Source organism: Camelus ferus, chromosome 1, assembly GCF_009834535.1.
Source record: "Camelus ferus isolate YT-003-E chromosome 1, BCGSAC_Cfer_1.0, whole genome shotgun sequence".
NCBI classification, from domain to species: domain Eukaryota; kingdom Metazoa; phylum Chordata; class Mammalia; order Artiodactyla; family Camelidae; genus Camelus; species Camelus ferus.
Genome location: NC_045696.1, coordinates 1,046,106 through 1,068,579, shown reverse-complemented (window position 1 = coordinate 1,068,579; position 22,474 = coordinate 1,046,106). Strand labels below are relative to the sequence as shown.

At 64.9% G+C, this 22,474-nt stretch overlaps 1 protein-coding gene across 1 annotated transcript in view; it reads left to right on the top strand.

Moving 5' to 3' along the window:
• The window catches only part of COL18A1 (collagen type XVIII alpha 1 chain), a 46,060-nt gene that overhangs the window by 9,408 nt on the left and 14,178 nt on the right, over window positions 1-22,474 (top strand). The window contains 24 exon segments of the mRNA XM_032490134.1: window positions 588-1,132; window positions 5,942-6,037; window positions 6,814-6,873; window positions 8,606-8,735; window positions 11,841-11,917; window positions 12,314-12,499; window positions 12,780-12,806; window positions 13,925-13,987; window positions 14,094-14,180; window positions 14,499-14,552; window positions 14,774-14,932; window positions 15,722-15,784; window positions 16,338-16,364; window positions 17,545-17,676; window positions 17,866-17,928; window positions 18,892-18,918; window positions 19,441-19,476; window positions 19,870-19,932; window positions 20,264-20,299; window positions 20,600-20,689; window positions 21,207-21,236; window positions 21,327-21,353; window positions 21,600-21,662; window positions 21,913-21,987. Coding sequence (XP_032346025.1) covers window positions 588-1,132; window positions 5,942-6,037; window positions 6,814-6,873; window positions 8,606-8,735; window positions 11,841-11,917; window positions 12,314-12,499; window positions 12,780-12,806; window positions 13,925-13,987; window positions 14,094-14,180; window positions 14,499-14,552; window positions 14,774-14,932; window positions 15,722-15,784; window positions 16,338-16,364; window positions 17,545-17,676; window positions 17,866-17,928; window positions 18,892-18,918; window positions 19,441-19,476; window positions 19,870-19,932; window positions 20,264-20,299; window positions 20,600-20,689; window positions 21,207-21,236; window positions 21,327-21,353; window positions 21,600-21,662; window positions 21,913-21,987 — 2,216 coding nt within the window.

Genomic DNA, 22,474 nt, shown 5'->3' with positions numbered 1-22,474 from the left:
CCTGTGTGCAGTCTCTCTGGGGTGTGGTGGGGTTGGGGTGGGCGGGGGTGCGGGGACCAGTGCCAGGGGCATTTCTCCTAGGGGTCCCAGCATGGGGATGGGGGCGGGGTCCGAGCATGGGGTGCCGAGCATGGGGATGGGGGCGAGGTCTGAGCATGGGATGGGGGCGGGGGTCCGAGCACGGAATGGGGGCGGGGTCCCAGCATGGGATAGGGGCGGCGTCCAAGCACGAGTGTGGGGTTGCAGCAAGAGGATGGGAGTGAGCCGTGGGTCTGAATGTGGGGTGTGCGTGGGTTCCTTGTGCTAATGGGGTCGGGTCGCTGAGCTGGCCTGGCCTGCCGCTGCGCTTCCCACCGCGCTGGTTTCCGAGGATCTGCTGTACCCCACCTGCGGCCTTGAGCCGGTGCGGGAGGGCGCGGGGCTCAAGGCAGCCGTATCCTTGCGCAGCGCCTGGATGGACGCGGGTTGTGGGGAGCCGCCGAGTCCCTGCTGGCGCTGCAGGGGAGCAGGACGGTGCGGGCGGGAGGGCAGCCCGCCTCGGTTTCCGCCGTGGCGCGCGGCCTCACTGGTGTCTTTCTCTCCTGCAGACAGGGAAGGCTTCGAGGTGGGGCTCCAGCAGCTGCTCGGGGAGCCCCCGCCCCGTCAGGTCGCCCTGGTGCACGACCCCGACGTGGGGCCCGCCTACGAGTTCGGCCCGGAGAGCGGCGGCGGCCAGGCGGCCGAGAGCCTCCTGCCCGGCGCCTTGTTCCGCGACTTCTCGCTGCTGGCGCGCGTGCGGCCGGCCTCGGCGCGCGCGGGCGTGCTGTTCGCTGTCACCGATGCGGCGCAGGCGGTGGTCTCGGTGGGCGTCAAGCTGGCGGCGGCGCGCGGCGGGCAGCAGCAGGTGCAGCTGCTGTACACGGAGCCCGGCGCCGCCCGCACGCGCACGGCCGCCAGCTTCGCGCTGCCCGCGCTGGACGAGCGCTGGACGCGCCTGGCACTCAGCGTGGACGGCGCGCACGCCGCGCTCTTCGTGGACTGCGAGTTGGTCCAGCGCGAGCCCCTGGCGCGCTCCCTGCGCGGCCTGCAGCTGGAGCCCGGTGCCCGCGTCTTCGTGGCTCAGGCTGGCCGAGCGGACCCCGACAAGTTCCAGGTAATCGCGATGGCTATCCGCGCCCGGGGCAGGGGCTGGCGATGGGGACAAGGGCGGCTCCGGGGACAGGATGGAGTGAGCCTGCCTGTGGTCAGGGCCTGGGCCCTCAGGCCGCCCAGCTCCCACAGGTCTTTGGAAGGCAGCCATGCTAACCGCTCTGCCACCAGCGCAGGGTCTCCACGGGTCTTGTACACCACTGATGCTCCCGCCTCTCTGTGCCCCAGCCAGCCCGAGTGGCCCCTTGGACCACCTTCTTAACTGGGTACCCACCCCTGCCACCATCAGGAGCCCCACCCTGTGTGCGCATGTGTGTCTGAACGTGTGTGCAGCGTCCCGTGGGTTCCAGGCCCCACCCTGCACCATCACCGAGCGGGGGGCAGGGTCCAGGCTCAGCTTCATATCGTGCACAGAGAAAAGTAAGAATTTCGGGTCAGCAGCAGCGGAGCACCGAGTGGGGGCCTTTCTGGGTCCGGCTCACGCCTGCCGGGCGGGCCCGGGGGTTCATGCCGCGCGCTGGCCTCAGTCGTGCTGATGATTATTTTGCCCAGCTGTGTGGTGCCCCATGGCCAGTGAGCCCCGGGACAGGCCTCCCCTTCAGAGCAGCATGGGCAGAATCTCCCCGCCAGTGACCGGCATGTGGCTGTCTCCACAATGTCCCCAGGGAGCCCCCTCCCCCTCAGCCTGGCCCTGCCTTCATTTAGGGGGCAGGCAGATCCCCGATCCTAGTGAAGTATTTCTCCTGGGCTCTCAGCCCCCACGCCTCTTGGAACCCTTCTCTGGAATCCCGCCTCCTGGAGGTCGCGCGTGGGCACCCTCAGCGGCGCTGATTCTCACGTCCTCAAGTTCCAACACTGCGGCCAGTCTGCAGCTAGCACGCCCCTGCCGGGCTGTCAGGACAGGGGTCCCTGTGTGTGCAAATGGGGGACGTCTGCCCGGGGACAGAAGGCTAATTATCGCCCAGACAAAGACTGCTTGGTCAGAGTTGTTCTAAACCCTGGGTGACGCGGTTCTGACAGCTGACCTTTCACCTTTGGCAGGAACTTTGCCCCATGGGGTCTGGGAGCCAGCAGGACTTTGGTACCAAACTGGGCCTCTTTGTGTTTCCATTTTGATCCTCAAACATGATAAGCTGGAGAAAAGGCAGAGAGCCCTGCTGTCTGGGCAGCGCTGTGTTTACTGGCGATTTGTTGCGAGATTTCCCAGCCTCTTTGAGGTGGAAAACGCCCCATGGGATCTGTGTGTCTTTCACAGGAAAGGGGGGATGGGGCGCCTGCCTCACGGCGCTGACAGGTCACCCCACCATGCAGCGAGGACACCCAGTGTGCCTCTGCTCTCGGCTGTGCCAGGCTGGTGTCATCTGTACAAAGCACAGTTTGCCAGAGGAAGTGCAGGCTCTCCTGTCTGCGTGCTCTAGCTTGCATCTCTCGGTTGTCAGTGAAGGCAGACTTTACTACTTCATGTGTTTACTGGCTATTTGTATTTCTTCCTCTGTGACTGGCCTGTTTATTACATTCTGTGTGTGTTTGTTTTAATGGGTTCGGTTTCTTATTGGTTTGTATGAACTCTTTACGTATGAAAGACACTGATCGTTTGTTTTTCACGCTTGCTGCAAATTTTATTTCCCAGTTTTTCATTTGCTTTTTCACCTTGTCTTTTTTTTTTTTAAACCATTGGGACATTTTAAGTGTCTATGTGGTTAAATCCGGCCTGGAGAAGACACCCAGAAAAACTGCTGAAGGTTAGGAGAGAAGCAGAGGCCTGCCAGGCCCTTCTGTCTGGCTCCAGCTGGGCCCCCGTGGGCGCTGCTGCACATTTCACGTGTGCCACTCCCAGCCGTGTGGCCGGGCTCCTCACGGCCCCGCACACTCATGCTTCAGAACCCCTGTGGGTGTTCGGTCAGACTGCTGGCCAGGTGGGAGGAGAACCATGTTGTCTCCGAGGTGGGGGTCCGGGACGAGGTGGGTTTAGCACAAGGCTGGTCCACCTTTCTGAGGCGAGGCTCTTGGGAGAGAGTCGCTCCCGTGTGTGGTTTGTAAGCCTTGGCAGAGACGAGTGGCGAGCCCATCGCCCGCCCACCACCCGGCCCGCAGCCCGGTCCTCAGCCCGCCCACCTCCTGGCCCGCCGCCCACCCACCGCCCGGCCCCACAGCCCAGCTCGCAGCCCACCCCGCAGCCCAGCGCCGGTCCCCACGTCCCTGCAGGTCCTTTGTGTTCTGCCACCAGAACAACGTCTGCGCGACCTTGTTCAAGGTTCATTCTTTTTCTTGAGTCAGTTTGGTAAGAAGTGTCTGTTGGGAAATCCCTAATTCCACCCAGTCATTGCAACATTTTGCTCAGAACATTGCTTCCAACTCTTCTTCAGTGGTCAGCAAACTCCTTTTTTTTTTTTTTTTTTTTTTTACTTTTTCACGTACTCTGTAGTTCAATTTTTTTGACTTGATTCTCTTTCTTGAAAGTGTCCCTGTTTCCTCTTTCTTGTTTACTTTTCTTGACATGGAACTACCTTCCTCTTTACCCAGGTTCTGTTTGGTTCAGTTGTCTGTTTATTGAGACCCCTTGGGACCCCCTGTCCTGGGCCAGGGGCAGGAAGGCGCTTGGGGACGAGAGTCGTGGCCTGGCCTTCCGGGGCCTGCACTGCGGCCGTGCGCCTCGCCGTGACCGCGCACTGCTTTGTTCTGTCACGAGGGTGCTGGAGGCTACGAGTTTTCCTTAGCAGGTGGCTTTGTTGGCCACGTTCTGTAAGAAGTGAGCCAGTTGGACCCCTGAAGCCAAGAGGGTGCCCACCAGCCGCGCTGGGTTTGGGCAGTTTCGGTGCCGGGACTGGTCGTGTGGAGCAGGCAGGGAAAGTGCCAGCCCCCTCTGACCCTGCCCCCAGACCTCCCTCTGTGGCCCCCAAGTCCAGCCACGGCAGACCTGCTGTTCCTGACTGAGGGGCAGCTCGGGGCACTAAGGTCCCTGTCCCTGGCGCTCTCGGCCACCTGGAGCCGCACGTACCAGTAGTGTAACCTGGTCACAGTGCTGCAGCATTTGTGTAATTTCCTGACTTAATGGGACGGAGGAATGGGGGGAAAGGTGCTTGTAAGAGAGTTTCACGTAAATCGTCGAGGCTGGTACAGGAAGTGTAAAGGAGATGGGACAGTGACAGTGTGGCCCACAGCTGGGGTAGGGCCAACCCGGGGGTCAGCCAGCAGAGGAGGGAGGAGCAAGGTGGGCCCAGGAGTGCAGCAGCTCCCACCCAGGACACAGCCCTTCCAGACGGAGCAGGAGGGGTGGGTCGGAGGTCCCCAGAGCCGAGGTCCCTGGGAGGTGGCCCCAACACCAGTGACCAGAGATGGGCTTTCTCAGGCTCTGATCGTCTGCACACAACTTTTAAGACCAGTCGCCCTAGCAGGGCAGTGACGGGACACATTTCAAACGGTCTGGATTTCATAACATCTGGTTCCAAGTCCGTCAGTGTTTGCAAGGGGCCAAGGGCCCTCGTGGCCTTTGTGCACCTGGCATCTCCCCAGCTCACCGTGTCCTCGGGAGACCTCCGGCTGCACAGGCAGGCGGTGTTGGGGGCCGGAGCCCTGCTGGCCTGCGTTTGCAGTGGGCCTGGCCTGCCGGAAGTTCAGAGCCTCATGGACAGTGTCTGTGTGGGGACAGTCATGCACAGATGTCGGGCACCCTGACCCCCACCTGCTAGGAGCCTCGTGCCCTCCACCCAGTCACGGCCACAGACCAGGTGCCCCCAGGGGAGCTTCAGAGTGTGGCTTTCTAGAACTTTAGTATCTGGCCCCTCGGGACTTCCCTGGGGTTCTCAGGCCTGGTAACTGTCACCTGGGGCCGCCCTGCTCCTCTTTCAGTACAGCTGGGTGGGCTGAGAATTTGCATCCCAAGCATGAAGCGAGTGCTGACCCACCTGAGCCCAGAGGCCACCCTCGTTCTTCAGTCTGGTGTGGCCTGCGCTCCCCGTGGGCGGGGGCGCTCCTGGAGCCTGGACGGTGGGGGGGAGGGTGCTGCCCACACAGGAGGGTGGGGGCTTGACTGCAGGACTCCCGCTCCTGGCCTGCAGCTCCCCACACGTGTGCTCGCGCACACGCACACTTACGTGCTCTCCCACGCACACCCTCCACACGCCCTCCGTGGTGGTCGGAGCATCCCAGGGTTCCAGGGAGGAAGGACACGTACCTGTCGAACAAGGCAGCCACTGCCCTTGGCCGAATCCCCTCCTCGTGGCTGGGGCACTGCCCCTCTGCAGACCGGAGCTCCAGACCCGGGTGGCCTCTCCCACCTGCAGCCAGGCTTCTGGCCCTGGGGTCTACCCGGGGCCCAGGGGCCCCCGTGCCTGCTGGATGCTCTCTCAGCACCCACCCAAAGCGGTCCTTCGGGTTAGAAGGAGCCTGGGGGAGGCCAGGATGGAGCTACGTCTGGCGGGGCATGAGCGTACGAGAGGGACCTGCCAGGCAGGCTAGGCTCTGGACACAAGCGTCTGCGCTGGCCCAGGTGTAACAACAGGCTGGTCTCCCCCGACTCAGCGCGTCTACCTCCTGGCCTGCGGGGACACCATCCGCCCGCCCTGGTCTCACTGTCCTACCTGGGTGCACCGCACACCCCTAACACCTTCCCCTGCAACAAGACCACGGACGCCTGCAGCGCCGGGTCCTGGCACCAGCGCGGGGCTGGGAGCACGTGCCGCTGACAGTGGTGACGAGGGAGTAGTGACGTCACTGCTGGAGTCGCCCTCAGATGGGCCCGGCTGCCAGCCGCCTGCACCCTGTGCCTCCTGCCCCCGGCCCCCTGGGGACCTTTCTCTCCCTCTGCGTTCAGGGGCTGATCTCAGAGCTGCGGGTGCGCGGAGACCCCCAAGTGAGACCCTTGCACTGCCCGGAGGACGGGGACGACCGGGACGACGCGGACGACGGGGTGAGTGGCCCTGCTGCAGTCGAGCAGGGCTCCCTGCCCTGGCGGGGACACAGCTGGGGGTGGGGCCTTTCCTGGAACCCCAGGGTGATGGGACTGGAAAGGCCTCCTTTGAAAGAGGCGTTCCAGGCCCGTGTAACCCGGGGTCAGGTTTCTATCTACCTTGTAACGTCAGAAAGAGCTTCCCTTGCTTGGAACTTCCCACTTAGAAGCACACACGGGACACAGAGTGAAGGTTAAGTTAGAACCACCCCTCAAACAGCCAGCGGGTGACACAGTCGGTAACAGACGTGTGAGTGAGTGTGCACGTGCGTGAGTGTGCGTGGGCACGTGTGCTGAGTGTAGTCACATGGGGCCTAAGGCGTGGAACACCCCGGCTCTCAGGTGTGCAGGACAGGTGAGGAGGAGGAAGGCCGTGTCCCCGGGGGACCTCAGATCTCAGCAGTGCCCCATGACCACAGCGTTAGGAACAGAGCGAGGCTGTCCAGCCACGTGCACGGACCGGGCGGGACGTGAGGGGTGCATCCCTCTGCAGGGCCTCTCCTCCCTGGCCGTGTCCCAGAACAGCGTCCCAGGAACAGGGTGACAAGAGAGGAAGGCGTTGCTCTGTGGCCCTGTGTGTCTGGCCAGGAGCCAGACTGGTCTCCAAGGGGCCACTCTGGTCCGTCTGATTGGCACGTGCCTTCCTGATGGCCCCCGAGACCCCGGCCTCCCTCCGTCCTGGGCTCCCGGGCCCTGCGAGGGGCTTTGGTCACCGGCTTGTCTCCTGAACCCTGCAGGTGTCCGGAGACTTCGGCAGCGGGCTCGAGGGGACCCGGGAGCGTCTCGGGGAGGAGGCGGTGAGTGCTAGGAGGCCGAGACCGCCCTCCGGGCGCCCGTGGAGCGCGGTCGGGCATGTGTGTGCGCACACGCGTGGGACTCCTGAGGGCTCCCTGTGTCACGAAGACAAACCCCCGGCTGGAAGCCAGCTGGGAGCTCGGCCTCAGGCTGTCGAGGGTGCACCTTCTCGGCTGCTCGAGGGAACGTTCTTTGCCATCTGGTTTCTGGTCGGGACCTTCCTTGGGTGTCTGGGGTGACCTTGACCTGTGTTTGCATCTCTCGTTGGCTTGCGGGGCCGTAAGGGACTGACGGGCAGGAGGTGAGGCCTGCCCTGCTCTGCAGCTCACGCCCCCGGGACACAGGCAGGGCCGGGCATCTCGGGTACAACAGGGACGGCACCTCCTCCCGCTGGACAGCCGTGTTGCCCCCCCGCCCACCGCCCAGCACCCGGCTCATGTCGCCTCCTCCCAGGGCTTGGCCGTCGAGGGGCCGTGACGGGCCGGGTGCTGAGCTGCCCTGGGGCGGACAGTGGGCGGCCTCCACGCACCTGAGGAGAGGCTCCCTGGCCCTGCCGTGGCCGGAGCAGCTCTCCGGGCAGCAGCGCTGGGGTGCTGGCTCTGGTGCCTGGCAGCCCCCTGCACGGCATCAGTGAGTGGATGCCCCCAGCGGCCCTGCCCTGGGTCTCGTGGCCAGCATGTCCTCAACCATTGCACCCAGGAGCCTCCGCACAGACTAGCACATCTGGACGCGGGGAACCACGGGGACGGTGGTGCCCAGCGATGCCGAGGAGTGAGGTGCTGCAGACACAGGGCCTCTCTTAGCAGACGGAGGAGGTCAGAGGCCAAGTGGGGTCCCTGTCACACACCCCCAGCCTCCGCACCCTGACCTGCCAGCCATCCTTGGCCAGCTCCTGCTTCAGAAAACCTGGCAGAGGCTGCAGTGAGCGGGCTTCCTTCTCTGGGGTGTTGGCCTGGCTGACCAGCTGAAGGCCCCGGGGACCTTCGCTGAATCGGTGGGCTGTGGCTGTAGCGGGAAGGTTGGGTGTCCGGCTCTGGGAGCCCTCGGACGGCCTCACAGGGATGCTGGTTCCGAGCACCTAGGCCCGCACTGTCTCCCAAGCAGTGTCGCCAGGGAGCCCGTGCCACAAGGGGAGCAGTGGTCGCAGAAGCACCTTCACTGCACAGAGGAATGTGCACCTGTGCCCACGTCCTCGAGGCTCCACGTGCCTCTGGGGACAGGGAAGCCAGTTTTCAGAGCAGAGCCGGCCTCATCCCCTCAGGTCGGGGGTGGGCAGAAGTCACCGCGTCATGGTCCTCACCAAGCACGTGTCGCGGCCACAGCTTCCCTTGTGCGGTGAATGCGGGCGGCTCCCTCCGTCTGTGGGCGTCTGTGATGGAGATGACCGTCTGCCCCTCACTGTCCAGACCACGGGCAGGAGCCAGGGTTCCTGAGGGTCTCTGAGGGGCCGGGTGGGGGGCGGGCTCGTCCATTCCTCCAGGTGCGCGGAGCTCAGGAGCTCACGGGGCGAGGACACCCCACCCCCATGAGCCCTTCAGAAGAACACAGCTCTGGAAGGTGCTGGTCTCTTCTGTCTAAGGAGCAGTCTGATGGTTTCTTCTTCCCTTTCTTAAAATACGTGAATACTTCACTTTGTAATCAGATGCATCTGAACCTGACGTTCTCACCAGGACGTGCCCTCACGGGCCACCCGCGCCACTGAGCTACAGAGCTGTTCTCCCCTCTGTCCTGCAGGGCGTGCCCCTGGAACCCAGGCTCCCCGAGGCTCCCCCGGTCACTTCTCCACCCTTGGCTGGAGTTGGCAGCGAGGAAGAGACCAGAACTGACGAAATCGAGGAGGAAGCCACGGCGTCTTGGTTAGGAGGTAAAGCTTCTCCGGGGATGCCGTGCGCCTCGGCGGTGTGTGCGTGTGCGCGGAGTGTGTGCCCAGCGTGTGTCCGTGTCTCTGTGTGTCAGGCGAGGGGCTCCCGCCCGTCACACTCATGCCGGACTTCGGGGTCTGCTCCCACCTGACCCCTCGCTGCCTTGTGTTTTCTGCTGCCTCCGAGGGGCTGGCGGGACCGGCCTGAGGGTGCCGCCCCTTCCCAGCCTGGGGGCAGCGGAGTCCCCGGACGTGAGGCCAGTGCTGAGGGAGGAGGTGCAGGGATGCCTCTGCCCAGGGCCGCCGCGAGGAGGCCGGTGTCTGGGGCCAGGAAGCCCCTATGGACTCGGAGCCCGGGACGCAGTGGAGGTGGACGTGCCTTAGCGCACAGCCTGTCGCCGTGTGACAGGCGGCCACAAAGTTGCCTCGCTGTCGCGAGTGGAAGGTCGGCCCACACGGCGCCTGGGGCTGCCTTCCCTCCGGGAGGATCGGGTTCCTGGCCTTCAGGTGTATGGAGGGTCCCGCCCCCCATGGCTGTAGGACAGAGGTTCTGGGTACCTCACTGCTGTCAGCCAGGGGTCACTCTCAGGTTCGAGAGGCCACCGTACCCCCAGCTCCCGGCCCAGCAGCCCAGGCAGGTGGAGGCCTTCTCACCCTCCGGATCTCCCTACCACCTCTCCCGCCTCCTCTTCTGTGTGGGGGCCTGATGTGAGGACGGGGTTCCACACACTCTCCTGTCCTGACCTCAGCAGGTGTGACCTGTGAACGACTCTCCAAGGCCCCTGCGCACCAGTGCCAGGGTTAGATCTGACCCAGCAGCCAGGGGACGGGGGGCTTAGGGAGACAGCTGCACAGCTCTGTCTGCCACACTCACGCCAGAGGTTTAGGAGATTGCACGGACTTCTTGTAACTTTGGAGAAGAGCACGTACTGCTTTTTAGAATCACTGAAACAATGTGTGTCAGTGCGGCCAGCTCAGGAGCAGGAAAGAACAGGAGAGAGTTGCTCGCTGTCCCCGGGTCCCCGCTGTTCGTGCCCTGTGTCCTTCCATCAGTGCTCGGGGACGTGTGCCTGTTGTATCTGACGCTTCTCGAGGGCACGGCCGGGTCCCCAGCATCCTGAGTGAGGGACGCCCCCGCCCGGGCCGCAGGGTCCGCCTGCCCCGGCCCCGCTGTGCCCTGCGGCCTGGGTCCCGGTTCAGGGGCCATCTGGGGCCCTTGGGAGGCTGCCTGACGGGTCTGGGGTCATTTTTTGTTCGCCTTTGTTTGGAGGTTTCATCAGAGTGTGTTTGACGGACAGCGCTGTGTCAGACCTGGAGGTCGTCGAGCTAAGCGGAGCCTGGTCGGACGAGGCAGGCAGGCCTCCTGCACCACGCTCGGTCTGTGGGCTGACTCGTCGTTTTGTGGGCAGTGACCTAGGAGAGTGAGGTCTTGGCTTTGGTGCAGTTAGATGAGGCTCTCACGCTGGTGTCACATCTGTCCCACAGGGTGAGGCTTCCTCTCAGGCCTGGACCCTGGACGTGGCCCCACACGCCGCGCTGGGTCCACGTCCCAGGGGCTCCGGCCCGGTCTGCCGGGAGGGCCATGCTTTGCCTGCTGCGTTGCATCCGTGCCTTTGCTGAGGACTGCGCGTGTGCGGGCCCTCTCCGGACCCTGCTTTGTTTGCGGCGCGTCTGACCGTCTTGACAGCTGTTCCTCAGGGTCCCATCGCTTGGCTTTGTAATCTCCCTGAAACCGGGCGCTGTGAGGCCTCCGGCTCTGCTCTTCCTTTGCAGACCTGCTCTGGTGCTCCATGTCCGCGTTTTCACAGGAATTTTAGATTCAGTTTGTCAGGTTTTGCAAGATGGCGTGCTGGGGTTTTGACTGGAGTGTTGCTGATGCTGGAGGTAAATTTGGGGGACGGTCTTGGGCGGCCGGCAACGCTGTCTTCTGACTCCAGAACACAGGGCCTCTCTCCTTTTGTCCATTTAGGTCTTTGCTTTCTCTGAGCGATGTGTTTGCAGTTCTAGATGCTCTTTGGGGCAGGGATTTTAAATTTGCCTTAAATCACGGTCATTTAGGCCTGGGAGGGTTCCACCAACGCGGGCACGGGGCAGGGCTGCCCTCTGGTGGCCGACTGGGGATGCATGGTGGGTCCGCGGTGGGTGCAGCCGGGGTTGGTTGGGGCTGCTGGGCACCCAGGAGGCACTGACAGGAGGCTGGCTCACTGAGCAGTGCCCGGGGGCAGGCGCTGGCCGAAGGCAGTGGTGGGTGTCCCCCCGTGGAGCGGCCACAGGTGTGCCCCTCGCGGGTGGCCCATCCATATTCGGTTTAAGGGCCTCGTGTCCCGTCCAGCCCCCACGCTCAGCGTCCAGCACTGTCAGAGCAGGACCAGGACTCAGCGAGGGCAGAGAGCCCCCAGGAGCACGTGACGTTTAAAAGTGGCGTGAATCCTGGCTTGTAATTGACTCAGCAGAGCTGACACTATTGGAGGAAAGCTTTCGGGGAGCCCCAGATTCGACTCCATCGCGAAGGGGAAGATGCCACACCACACCCAGTCGGGTGTGAACCGGCAGGCGGGGGAGGGGAGGCGAGCAGGACGATGTGTCGGGCCAGGCGTCCACACTGCGGGCGTCCATACTGCGGGCGCTCTTCTCCATGTTCCGTTGCTTTTACAGCTCTGTGGGAACCACCCTTAGCTCAGGCTAGGGGTGGATTTGGCCCGCGGGCAGACCCTCGACGGGTCCTGAAACCCCCACCGTCACCCCTCCAAGAGGAGCCGCAGGGGGTCTGCCGGGCCTGGCAGGTCCCCAGGGCCCGCGGGAGACTTGCGTGTGTTAGGTCACCACGCAGAACGCTGCTGCATTTCCCGAAGGCGAGTCAGGCTCTCGGACGCTCTGGCTCTCGGGAGACATGTGGCATTCGGGGAGAAGGGCTGTGATGGGAGCAGCCGAACTCTGAGGACTCGTCCAGAGGAGGAGTGATTGAGTGTGTGAGGCAGAGGGAGCTGGGGCGCCTGCTCTGGGCCCGGCTGGGACTGAGCACCGGGCCATGGGCAGGGGCAGCCCTGGGAGCAGGGGCGGTGAGCGGAGGCCACCCTGGGGTCTGATGGCCACCTGTGCCTCCCCCAGCTCAGACCCTCCCCAGCTCAGGCGCCGTCACCGCGTGGGACAGGAGCGTGTGGAGCCCTGGGGGCAGCCTGGAAGAGGTGAGGCCACCTCCCCGTGACCCAGGACCACGGGGACCCCAGGGTGGTCGGTGTCCTGGGCCTGCCCACTGGGGCCCCCGCTGAAGCCCTGGGGCTCACAGTGTCCTTTGTGCCCTCTCCCACACCCGGTGCATGGTGGGTTGTGGTGGGTCGTGATGAGCACTGCAGCCACCAGGTGTCCAGGGCTGGGGAGGCCCCCGGGCTGAAGCACGGGGAACCCATGATCAGACGGGTCTGCGGGACGGCAGGCAGCCCCCCCGCCAGTGCCCACGTGTGTCCGCTGAACATGTCCACCTTGCATGTCCTGCGTGTGTCCCCGTGCCTGTCCACCCCATGCCCAGCCCAGGACAGGTGTGTGGCTCCTGCCAGCCTGAACCCTCTCCTCTTTGTCCCCAGCGAGGCCTGAAGGGTCAGAAGGGGGAGCCAGGCGCTCAGGGTCTGCCCGGCCCGGCGGGTCCCCAGGGTCCTGCGGGACCAGTGGTGCAGAGCCCTGATGCACAGCCTGTTCCCGGGCCCCAGGGACCCCCTGGACCCCCAGGACCACCGGGGAAAGATGGCGCCCCTGGAAGGGATGGCGAGCCTGTGAGTACCCGTCTCCCCTCTGTCCAGTGGGGGTGGGCGCTTGGGCAGCAGGATCCTGGCCGCTCCATTCCCGGGGCAGAGCTGGAGGGTGGTCGGGGTCCAGGCGGAGCCAGCTCAGGGCCAGCGGGCACAGACCCAGACCACAGCGCCCGGACGGAAGGTGCTCCAGCTCTGTGCGCGTAGCCGCCCTCCGGGGGGGAGTCATTTTGCGGAGGGGCCTGGGGTGGGGGTCCGTTTCCATGTTCAGGCTGGGCACTAATGGTCTCTCTCCCGCCTTCAGGGTGACCCCGGCGAAGATGGGAGACCTGTAAGTTGCTTTTCTTTCAGAGCCTCAGTTGTAAGTGACATTCCTGCAAGACCCTCAGGCTCTCCCCACACCCCCGGCCCCGGCCCCGGCCCCCACCCCCCGTGTGTCTTCACACTCACCGCACTGAGAGATTTCAGAGTGAAGCCATTTTGAAAATGCAACTTGATATTTGTTAAGAAAATAGAAGTTTAAGTGTTGATGGAAAAATACCAAGCTATGCATGTGTGCTGAGATGTTCGGACTCCCAGGAAGCCAAGGAGACAGACAAAAGGTGTAGCTTCCAGGCTCTTGGAGAAAAGCCTGTAACAGAGATGGACGTGGGGGTCGGGGCACGACACGTGGGAGAGAGGTGCTCGCAGGCGGCGTCTCGGGCACGTCAGTGTGAGAGTTCACACCGTAAAACACTCAGTTCAGATTTTTAAAGATCGAAGTGCTATTTCCAAGGAACAAAAAAATTACACAGGAAGGTTCCAGCGGAGGTTTGGGGAACAACAGCGCAGAGAACAGTGGCGGGGGGCGGGGGGCCTGCGGGGAGGTCAGGAGGGGGGGTTGTGTGTTGACACGGGGCTCGCCCCAGCCTCTTCGTACCTGAGGACGCAGCTTTGCTCAGCGTGGTGGGGGCCCGGGCAGAGTGAGAGCGCACGTGTGTGCACGTGTGCGCGTGAGCACGCGGAGTCCGGGACCCAGGATTACCAAGCTCGCTGAATCAGGGTGCATTGGAGCCTCCGGTCCAGGAGCCCGGGGCGTGGAGGCTCAAATGCATTGAGGTCCTTGAGGCCGTGCGGCCTCTGCCCGCTCACCCGGGCAGTGTACGCGTGAGCACTGCAGTCCATGGTGCCCCCAGCACACGTGGGCGCGCACACACATGCAATGGGCAGAGCGTCCACCCTCCGGCGGGGTGTCTGTGGGACGCTGTAGTCACCCCGCTGGGGGGCCTCACGTCTCCGAGATCGGTGGTGCCCACCTGCGACCCCCACGATGTCCTAGTTGCCTTGGGAGGGCCCAGCCCTGTCTGCTCGGCACTGCTCTGGGGGCACGGAGCCCCACGTTGGTGGCTCAGCCAGGGAGGGGACGGAGGGGCCTCCTCCTGACCAAGCTGCCTGGCCTCTGTCTTACAGGGAGACACTGGGCCACAGGGCTTCCCGGGAACCCCAGGGGACGTGGGCCCCAAGGGTGAGAAGGTGAGAGAGTAACCTGGCTGGGCGTGGGGCGGGCGCGTGCCTGGTCTCCATTGCTGACCTGAGGTGGCGTCGTGCACCTGATGTGACCAGGGTCTTCTGTTTCCAGGGGGATCCTGGGGTTGGGCCAAGGGGACCCCCAGGACCCCAAGGGCCTCCAGGGCCACCGGGACCCTCCTTCAGATACGACAAGCTGGTGAGCCCTCCCTGTTCCACCACAGGGTCTGCCTGCTGTCCCCTGCAGAGGGACCTCCCGCCGTGCTCAGATCCGGCACTGGCCTTCCCGGGGCGGGATGTCCAGGACTGGGACAGTTGCCTCTGACTTCGGGGAGGGGCCGGGGCCTTGCCTGCCTTCCCTCTGGTGTTTTCTTCTTGGCCGGGGAGCCCATGGTCACTTCGTTGATTCTCACTGTGAAAGTCTTGCGTGGTGAGGGCCACGGGGCAGTGCAGGGGCGCAGGCTGAGCAGGGGACGGTCTGGGCTCCTGGTGACAGGACTCTGGGCTTTCCCCTCAGACCTTCATTGACATGGAGGGGTCCGGCTTTGGTGGCGACCCGGAGAGCCTCCGCGTGAGTGTCCCTCAGCCTGTGGCCGCTGCCTGCCGTCCCAGGGCACCAGTGCTCCCCGTGGGGGGACGAGGCCGGGCGGCAGGGGGTCACCCTCAGCCTGTGGCCGCTGCCCGCCATCCCAGGGCACCAGTGCTCCCCGTGGGGGGACGAGGCCTGGCAGGAGGGGGTCATCCTTTGGCTGTGCTGCGTGTAGTGACTGTTCTGTGTTCTTCTGTGTCCAGGGCCCTCGAGGCTTCCCCGGCCCCCCTGGGCCCCCTGGCGTCCCAGGCCTGCCCGGAGAGCCGGGCCGCTTCGGGATGAACAGTTCGGATGTCCCCGGACCCGCAGGCCTTCCTGGAGTGCCTGGGCGAGATGGGCCCCCCGGGCCTCCTGGGCCCCCGGTAAGGCCTGCCTCCCCTCACTGGCCCTTGTCCGCATCTGGGCTCACCCAGGTTTGGGGGGGCAGTGAGCGTGGGGCCCTCCCCTGTCTGGGCACAAGCCTCCCTTACCACCTCTGCACTTCCCAGTCCTCCCCACTGCCCCTACATCCTCATGGGGGACTCCCATCTCTGGGCCTGAGTGGGCAGCCCTGTGGTTCTGGCTGTGGACCTGCTGGTGCCCAGATGCAAGGCCGCTCGCCTCCCTGGCTTTGGGTGGTCAGCTGACCTGGTAGAGGCCACCTCCAGGGGTGATTCTCGTGGGGTGGGGGTGGGCCCCGCTGCACAGAGCCCATGTTTGGCTGACTCACTGTTCACGGGGCCCGCAGGTGCTCACTGTTGTCACGGGGGCCCAGGGAACCAGCCATGTGTGGCCCGGTTTTCACCCGGTGAGGTGCTCTGGACGTAAAGTTCTGCAGGCACATGGGTCCCCCTGCTGAAGGCCCGCAGACCTGTTTAGTGAGGGCCACGGCCCCAACATCATGTGAGGCCGCCCTCTCCCCTCGGGGCTGGCAGCCCTTCTCATCCTCCCGGTTTGATTGGCAACTTAAACTGAAAAGAGGGCGCTGTCTGAGGGTCCTCGACCGCGCACCGTGGGCGGATCTCCTGGGAGCCGGGGACGCTGGGCCTTGTTGGGGACCTTCCGGCTCTCGTCCAGAAAACCTGTGGTCGTGCGGGCAATCCGCTGACCTGCAGATCCTTTTCGGCGGGGGAGTTCCATCTGGCCCTCCACTCTGCTTTTTTCTTCCCCAGGGACCCCCAGGTCCTCCAGGAAAAGAGGGGCAACCAGGCGAGACCGGCCAGAAAGGCAACCTGGTAAGTCACCCCCCCCGGGCGTCCAGGGGGCAGAAACCCCGCAGGGTGGTGCCGCCCAGGGCCGCCAGCGCTCTGCCCCGACAGGCAGCCACCGCCCTCCCGCTGGCACTGCTGCGGTGGCCCCGACAGCCTGCCTGGGGCTTCCCACGCTTGCTTAGAGCCGGCTGCCAAGGCCCCTGTGAAAGCGGGACCTCGCTGGTGCTGTTCCCAGCGGTTAGCCGTCAGGAGCCGCGCTTCCCTGCGGTCCCTCCGCGAGGGCCTGGCTGTTTGGGGCTCAGCAGAGGCAGCTGTTCCGAGTGAAGCCTCTGCTCAGAGCCGCTGCTCTGCACCACGGAGCTCGAGGGGCCTCCGACCCCCGCTGAAGTGGGGGTGAGGGGGGACAGCCAGGGGTGCGCCAGGGCCAAAGGGGACACTCGGAGCCTTTTTTGGGCGGGAGAGTTGGTATAAGGCGAAACGTGACCTCGTGGGTCGGGGTGAACTGAGACGCTGTTTCCTTTTCTCTGGCCGTCGGCATCTCCGTCTGACGGGCGGTAACTCTCCTCTCCTCCCGCAGGGCGAGGTGGGCGCCCCAGGACCCAAGGTACAGACACGTGGCCTGCTGCTGCCCTGTCCCTAAGCGGGGACGGCCCAGCGGGTGGGAGTGCCTCGCGAGGGCGCGGGGGTAGGGGCTGGCGGCCGAGAGAGCAAGCTCCCCTTGGCGCCGGTGGTGGGGCTCGGCCGGGAGTCGCCCCGGCGTCTGGCAACACGCTTGTCCTGACACTGTGTCCTCTTGTTTTGATCTGCGGATGAAACGAGGCCAGATGCTCTCAGAAGCTGGCAGCCCAGCAAACCCTGCGTGGTGAAGAGGTCCCGGGGCTGGAGGGGGTCGGGTGCTGCCGCGCCCCGGGGCGCTCCAGAGCGGGTCCCTCGCGCGCTCGCTCAGGGCTGGCCCTGCGGAGGCCACCTCGGTGCAGGGCCTCATGGCTGCATCTGCTCCCTCCCATCGCGGCCGCCCTGAGGCCCCTGGGGAACCCAGACCCCCCCGTGGGCTGGACCGGTGGGCACTAACCAGAACCCTCCGGGAGTGACAGGGGCTGTCACCAGGGAAGCTGCCCGAGGTGGTGCAGCTCCAGGCCCATCCGCCAGGGAAACCCCGTGGGGAGGCGGGGGAGGGCGACGGCTAGAAGGTCCGGAGGGGCCTGAAGGGGAGGCGAGGTGCAGAGTAGAAGCTCCGGTGTGTGGTCACACCCGAGTGCTCACAAGCGGTACGAGCTTTGGGGGGTAAACAAGAAACACTGGTGAGGGAGAAGGTATAGGTGGGGGTGGAATTCAGCAAAGGTGAGACCAGGTTCCACTTCTAGTTGGAGACCCTGGACCCCAAGTAGAGACTCAGGTGTGACGGTAACTCGACTTGGAAAAGACCACTCGAGTTTCTTGAATGAGATACGCAGGCCGGGGTCCATGTCACAGTCTGACATTCAGTTGCCAGCCCCTCCTCGTGGTAGCGGGGTCCCGGGCCCCGGCCTCGCCCCCCCACCCCCAGCACATCGAACCCTGACTGCCCAGAAGGGGCGTGTCGGGCCCCCGCCCCCGTCCCTGGGTCTTGCGGGCGCCCCCGGTGAAGTGGATAAAGCTGGGAGGCCGGAAGGAAGAGCTGCTGCGGGTTTGCACGGCTCCTGGTGTGTTGCTCACCCCCTGGCTTTTCAGACATGAGGTGCCTGTAAGAACGCGCAGGGGCCCGGGGTTTAGCCCGGAGCAGTGACATTCTCTCCCACCCACAGGGAAGTAAGGGAGACCCTGGCCCCATCGGCGCTCCTGGGGAGCACGGCCTGGCAGGAGCCCCAGGACCAGCAGGACCTCCAGGGCCCCCGGGCCCCCCCGGGCCTCCAGGACCAGGACTCGCTGCAGGATTTGTGAGTACCTGCTGTTCCTGGGCCCTGGGCACCCACTGACCCCCACTGCTGGGCAGTGGCCACCACCCCCCCCAGAATCTACCCTGCTCGGCACGACTTGGTGTCTGCCGTGGGCCACTGGCAGCCTTGGCAGGGTCTCTCCCATCTCCAGAGACACAGACCCGAGTGTCCCTGTGGGTTCTCCTGCAGGACGACATGGAAGGCTCCGGGGGACCCTTCTGGTCGGCAGCCCGAGGTGCTGACGGGCCGCAGGTACTGGGGCCGGGTTGTCCCTGGGACTGGCCAGCAGCGGGAGCCAGGAGCAGCCCGCGTCCGGGCCCTGTCCGCCCCCCGAGCCGCCTTTGGGAACTGCAGCTGGTGGTCCAGCTGAATGAGCGGCAGGTTGGGCCCTGAAGGTGGACCTTCCTGGGAAAACCAGTGCAGCTTTCTTTTTGGCTCTGATTTGGGCACGTTGTTACCTGGTTTCACCCCGATCAGAATTTTAATTAAAAAAACGTGGGGATGTTCCTGTGGAATCCCAGTTTGTCACGCCGCTGACGCATACACTGGTCAGGACAGGTTCAGCTGAGCGCTGGACATCCCGAAATAACCGGGCTTAGGCCAGACGGAAGCGCACGGGGCGCGTCCGGGGGCGGGACTCCCAGGAAGGACAGAGAAAGGGCTCCTCCCCTCAGGAGCCCGGGGGGGTCGACACAGCCCCAGCAGGGATGTGGGGGGACCTGGAGCCAGTGTCTGGCTGGGCCCCTGCAGGGGGCAGGGGACGGGTAGGGGGCCCTCCTGTAGGGCCCAGGACACCGCTGCAGTGCCCCTGGACCTCCGGAGCGGTCAGCGTGCTGCTCTGGGGCCTCTGGGGGGATGGGCACTCTTGGCGTCAGTGCGAGGTGAACCAGCCGGCGCCCCGGGGGGGCCAGAGGTGGCTTCCTGTCCGCTCAGTGTTCAGATGTGTTTGTTTCTAGCTAAATGAAATGAAAGTGTCTTTGTGTCGGGGTGACTCTCAGCACGCCTGCCCCCACGCGGCCAGTTTGCGTGCCGCCTCTGGGGCTCCAGGCGGTGTCTGGTAGGATTTTGGGGTGTGCAGGCCCCTGTTGGCAAACTCGTTTTTTCCCTGTTTTCGATTGAGAGTTGCGAGCACTAGGGGCCTTGTTTTCTGTGGGGAAGGCTGCCCCCCGGGGCAGGGGCGGCACTGACGTGGGCCCTCCTCCTCTGCCTGCACAGGGACCGCCCGGCCTGCCCGGAGTCAAGGTCAGTGAGAGATCAGCAACCCCGGGCGTGCCCGCTGCTGCACCCTGTCCCGGCCAGGAGCTGCCTCCCGGTGGCCCTGAGCCCCTCGTGGGAAATTTGCAAAATACGGGAAAGTCTAAATAGTTCCCAGAGCTTGGTTTGGGGGGGGTGGCCACCCCATCTTTCTAACCGCATGAATGGAGATCCCTGGCTCCACACATCTGAGGTGTGTGCCGACCTGGGGAGAGTGAGGGGTCTAGGGAGGGTGCCCCAGCTGGGGCAGTGGATGGCCCTGCAGAAGGGTCTGGTCGCTCCTCTTGGCTGCCTGCTGGGCCCTCCAGCTCCCTGGCGGCTCTGCTCCCACCCCATCCCTGAAGGACAGCATCCCCACCCCCGGCAGCTTATGTCCTCTGGGTCCGGGGCCCCCAGGTCTGAGTGGGAGCTGTGGTGTGGGGCCTCCTGCGTGGTTACCCGGAGGAGGAGTGGGCACCGCCTAGGGGTGGGCAGCACTTGTGGCCCCACAGAGCCCTTTGTCCACTCTAGGGGGATCCTGGAGCCACAGGGCCACCAGGGACCAAGGTAAGAACACTTTGTCTGTTCAGAAAATGGGCAGATGTTGGCAGCCCTGGTCTGGGGGGTGGGGAGGGGCCCCAGGCTGAGGGAGGTGGGCTTGGCTGGGCTGTGGCCCCCTTGGCTCCACAGTAAACAGAGATGAGTCTATGTCAGGACCATTGTCTTCTCCTATTGTCCCCCGTCCCCTCTGGAGGTCCCCAGGTTTTCCCACGGGACACTTTTCCTCCCCGTGCAGCTCCGCAGTGGCGCCCCCTGACCCCCACCCTCTCCCCCGCCCCCACGGTGCTGCTGAGGAGGCCAGCAGAAACCCCGCCTGGCCGGCTCCCTGGGCCGTGGCTCCCTGAGCCGTGGCTCCCTGGGCCGAGGCTGATACGCGTGCTCCCCTCGTGTCTGTTGCAGGGAGAAGTCGGAGCAGACGGAGCTCCCGGCCTCCCTGGCAGAGAGGGCGCGGCTGGAGCCCAGGTGAGTGACCACCAGGGGCTGCTGGGGGCGACACCCCCGAAGTCACCACGCCTGGATGAGAGCTGGCACGCTGTGTCCTCTCAGGGCCCCCCGACTGGGTCTCTGTGCCCCACAAGCTCCAGCAAGCCCAGCTCCATGGGACAGGAGTCGGGGTCCAGGCTGCCAGAGGGGTCTTCTGCATGGCTCCCACCCCCACCCTAGGTCCCACTTGGTCAGTGAAGGAAGAACTCCACATGTTCACTGAGGGCCAGTCCCGGGGACCTGGAGCCGCTGGGATGGGGGGAGGGCCGTGTTCTGTGTTTGACGAACTATTTCCTTCCTGTCTCCACAGGGACCCAAAGGAGAAAAAGGGACCCAGGGAGAGAAAGTGAGTTTGGGGGCCTGGGGGCCCGCAGATGGGGCAGCAGGTGCGTGGTGGCACGTAGGGTGCTGCCCTACCCCCCACACCCACTCACGTGGCCTCAGAGACTGGGAGTGGGGGGTCCCAACTCAGAGCCTGCCCTGCTTGGGGTGAGGGGGCGCTCTGGGGCCACTGTGCTCAGCCCCCAGGAGCCTCCTCACACCCTGTGGGTACCAGGAGCTCTGTCCAACTCCTGGGTGGGCTCTGGGGTCCCGGCCAGAAATGCCGTGACAGCACATCCCCCACGGAAAACGCTTTCTCTTCCAGGGCGACCCAGGGAAGGATGGAGTGGGACAGCCAGGCCTCCCCGGCCCCCCCGGGCCCCCTGGGCCTGTCGTCTACGTGTCGGAGCAGGATGTAAGGACGCTGCAGGGTGGGCACTCGCTCAGCCTGGACCCCCAGCACTGGCTGCAGTCAGGGCCACCAGCCGCCCCCCGTGGGGCAACCCCCAGAGACACCGGGGCCCCAATCTGCTGGTTCTGTGGGGTTTCTTGGCTGTCGAAGCCAGGCCTTCCTGAGCTGCCCTTGGGTCATGCTGTTTGTCTGCGTGTCACCCTGCTCCGGATGTGATGTGTCCCCTCCGGCCCCCATGCTCAGCATGGCGAGGTGGGGACACTGGACTGGCTCCCTGGTCCCAGGGTCGCAGGCTAGTTCTGTGGTGTGGGAGGCAGACCCCCAGGGGTGGGTCCACTTCTCATCCGAGGGACCCTGAGGCCAAAGTCAAAAAGGCTGTTGATGGCAAAACTGACTTTCACATTTAATGTCTGGCTTCTGTGTTGTGTGTGGGTGACGTACAGGGAGTTGAGTTCTAACTGTAACGTGGTCTCCTTTCCTTCTTGTCTGTGGCTGTGTGCCTCTGCCGACTGGCGGACAGAGGGCGGTGGCGAGTGTGCCGGGCCCCGAGGTATGAGCGTCCCTGGGCGGCGCTGGGCGCGCTGGGCGGCCTCCCCCGGCCAGGTCTGACTGTTGCTGTCGCTGTCGCTCTCTCCCCCAGGGCCGCACGGGGTTTGCAGGCTTTCCCGTAAGTACCTCCAGCCCCACCCCACCCTCGCCGGGAGCAGGGTCTGCTTCTCAGACTGAGGAACCTCATGACTCCGGAGCAGAGACCCACCCCCCAACATAGCAAGGATTCTGGGGCACATGTCTGAGGCAGGGGTGGGGGTCACTGACCCTTCTCTGCCCGAGCTGGCCGGGACCAGGCAGACGCGTTCCAGGTAGCCCTCTGAGGGCTGTGCAGAGCCCACAGCCCCACCCTGTCTCTCTGCAGGGACCTGCCGGGCCAAAGGGAGACCTGGGCTCCAGAGGCCAGCAGGGCCCCCCGGGGCCCAAGGTGAGGGGCTGGGCACGTCTGCTTAGGGGCAGCCGCTCTGCCTGCCCAGAGGGGCCGCCGGGTGACTGCTGTGGGGGAGGGGCCTGGGGCCTGTGGTGGATTCTCCTCTGGTCATTCCACTGACCCGGGGGGCCCTGCTCACGGCTCCAGTTCTGGGGCATCGGTGCCCTGAGTTCATGGGTTACTGCAGGGGTGGGAGGACCCGCTCTTTCCAGAGCTGACCCCCCCGACCCGCGCTGCCCGGTTTCAGGGTGAGAAGGGTGAGCCGGGCATGGTCTTCAGCCCCGACGGGAGAGCAACGTCCCTGGCCCAGAAGGGAGCCAAGGTGAGGGGGCGTCTGGGCCGAGCTTGTGCCATTGTCCAGGGCAGGGCAACAGTTTTGGGGGCCCTGGAAACAGCACGGAGGTGTCTGTCCTCCCGAGAGGGGCCAGCTCCCGCCCGTGCATGAGAACCTCAGCTGAGCTCAGCTCCGGAACCTTCTGCAGCCTGGGCCCTCGCCTGTCCCTGTCTGTCCTCTCCCACCACCCTGTTGGGAGGGTCCTCAGGGCCCCAGAGCTGGCCCGCTCACATTGGCCTCAGCCTGACCAGCCCCGTGTGGTGGTCCTCTGCCCCTGTCGGCGGAGCCTGCCCTGCGGAGAAGCTGGGGGTTCTCGGGAGCCGCGGCTCTGGGCTGTTCCTGGGCCTGGGCCTTACCTTTTGGGAGCTCCCCCACTACCCTGTGTTGTCTGGCTGGCCCTCGGCCTCTGGGGGTGGGCGTGTCAACCTTCCTACCTCAGGAGGGAGCCAAGCATGGTGGGGTTGGGAATGGGTTC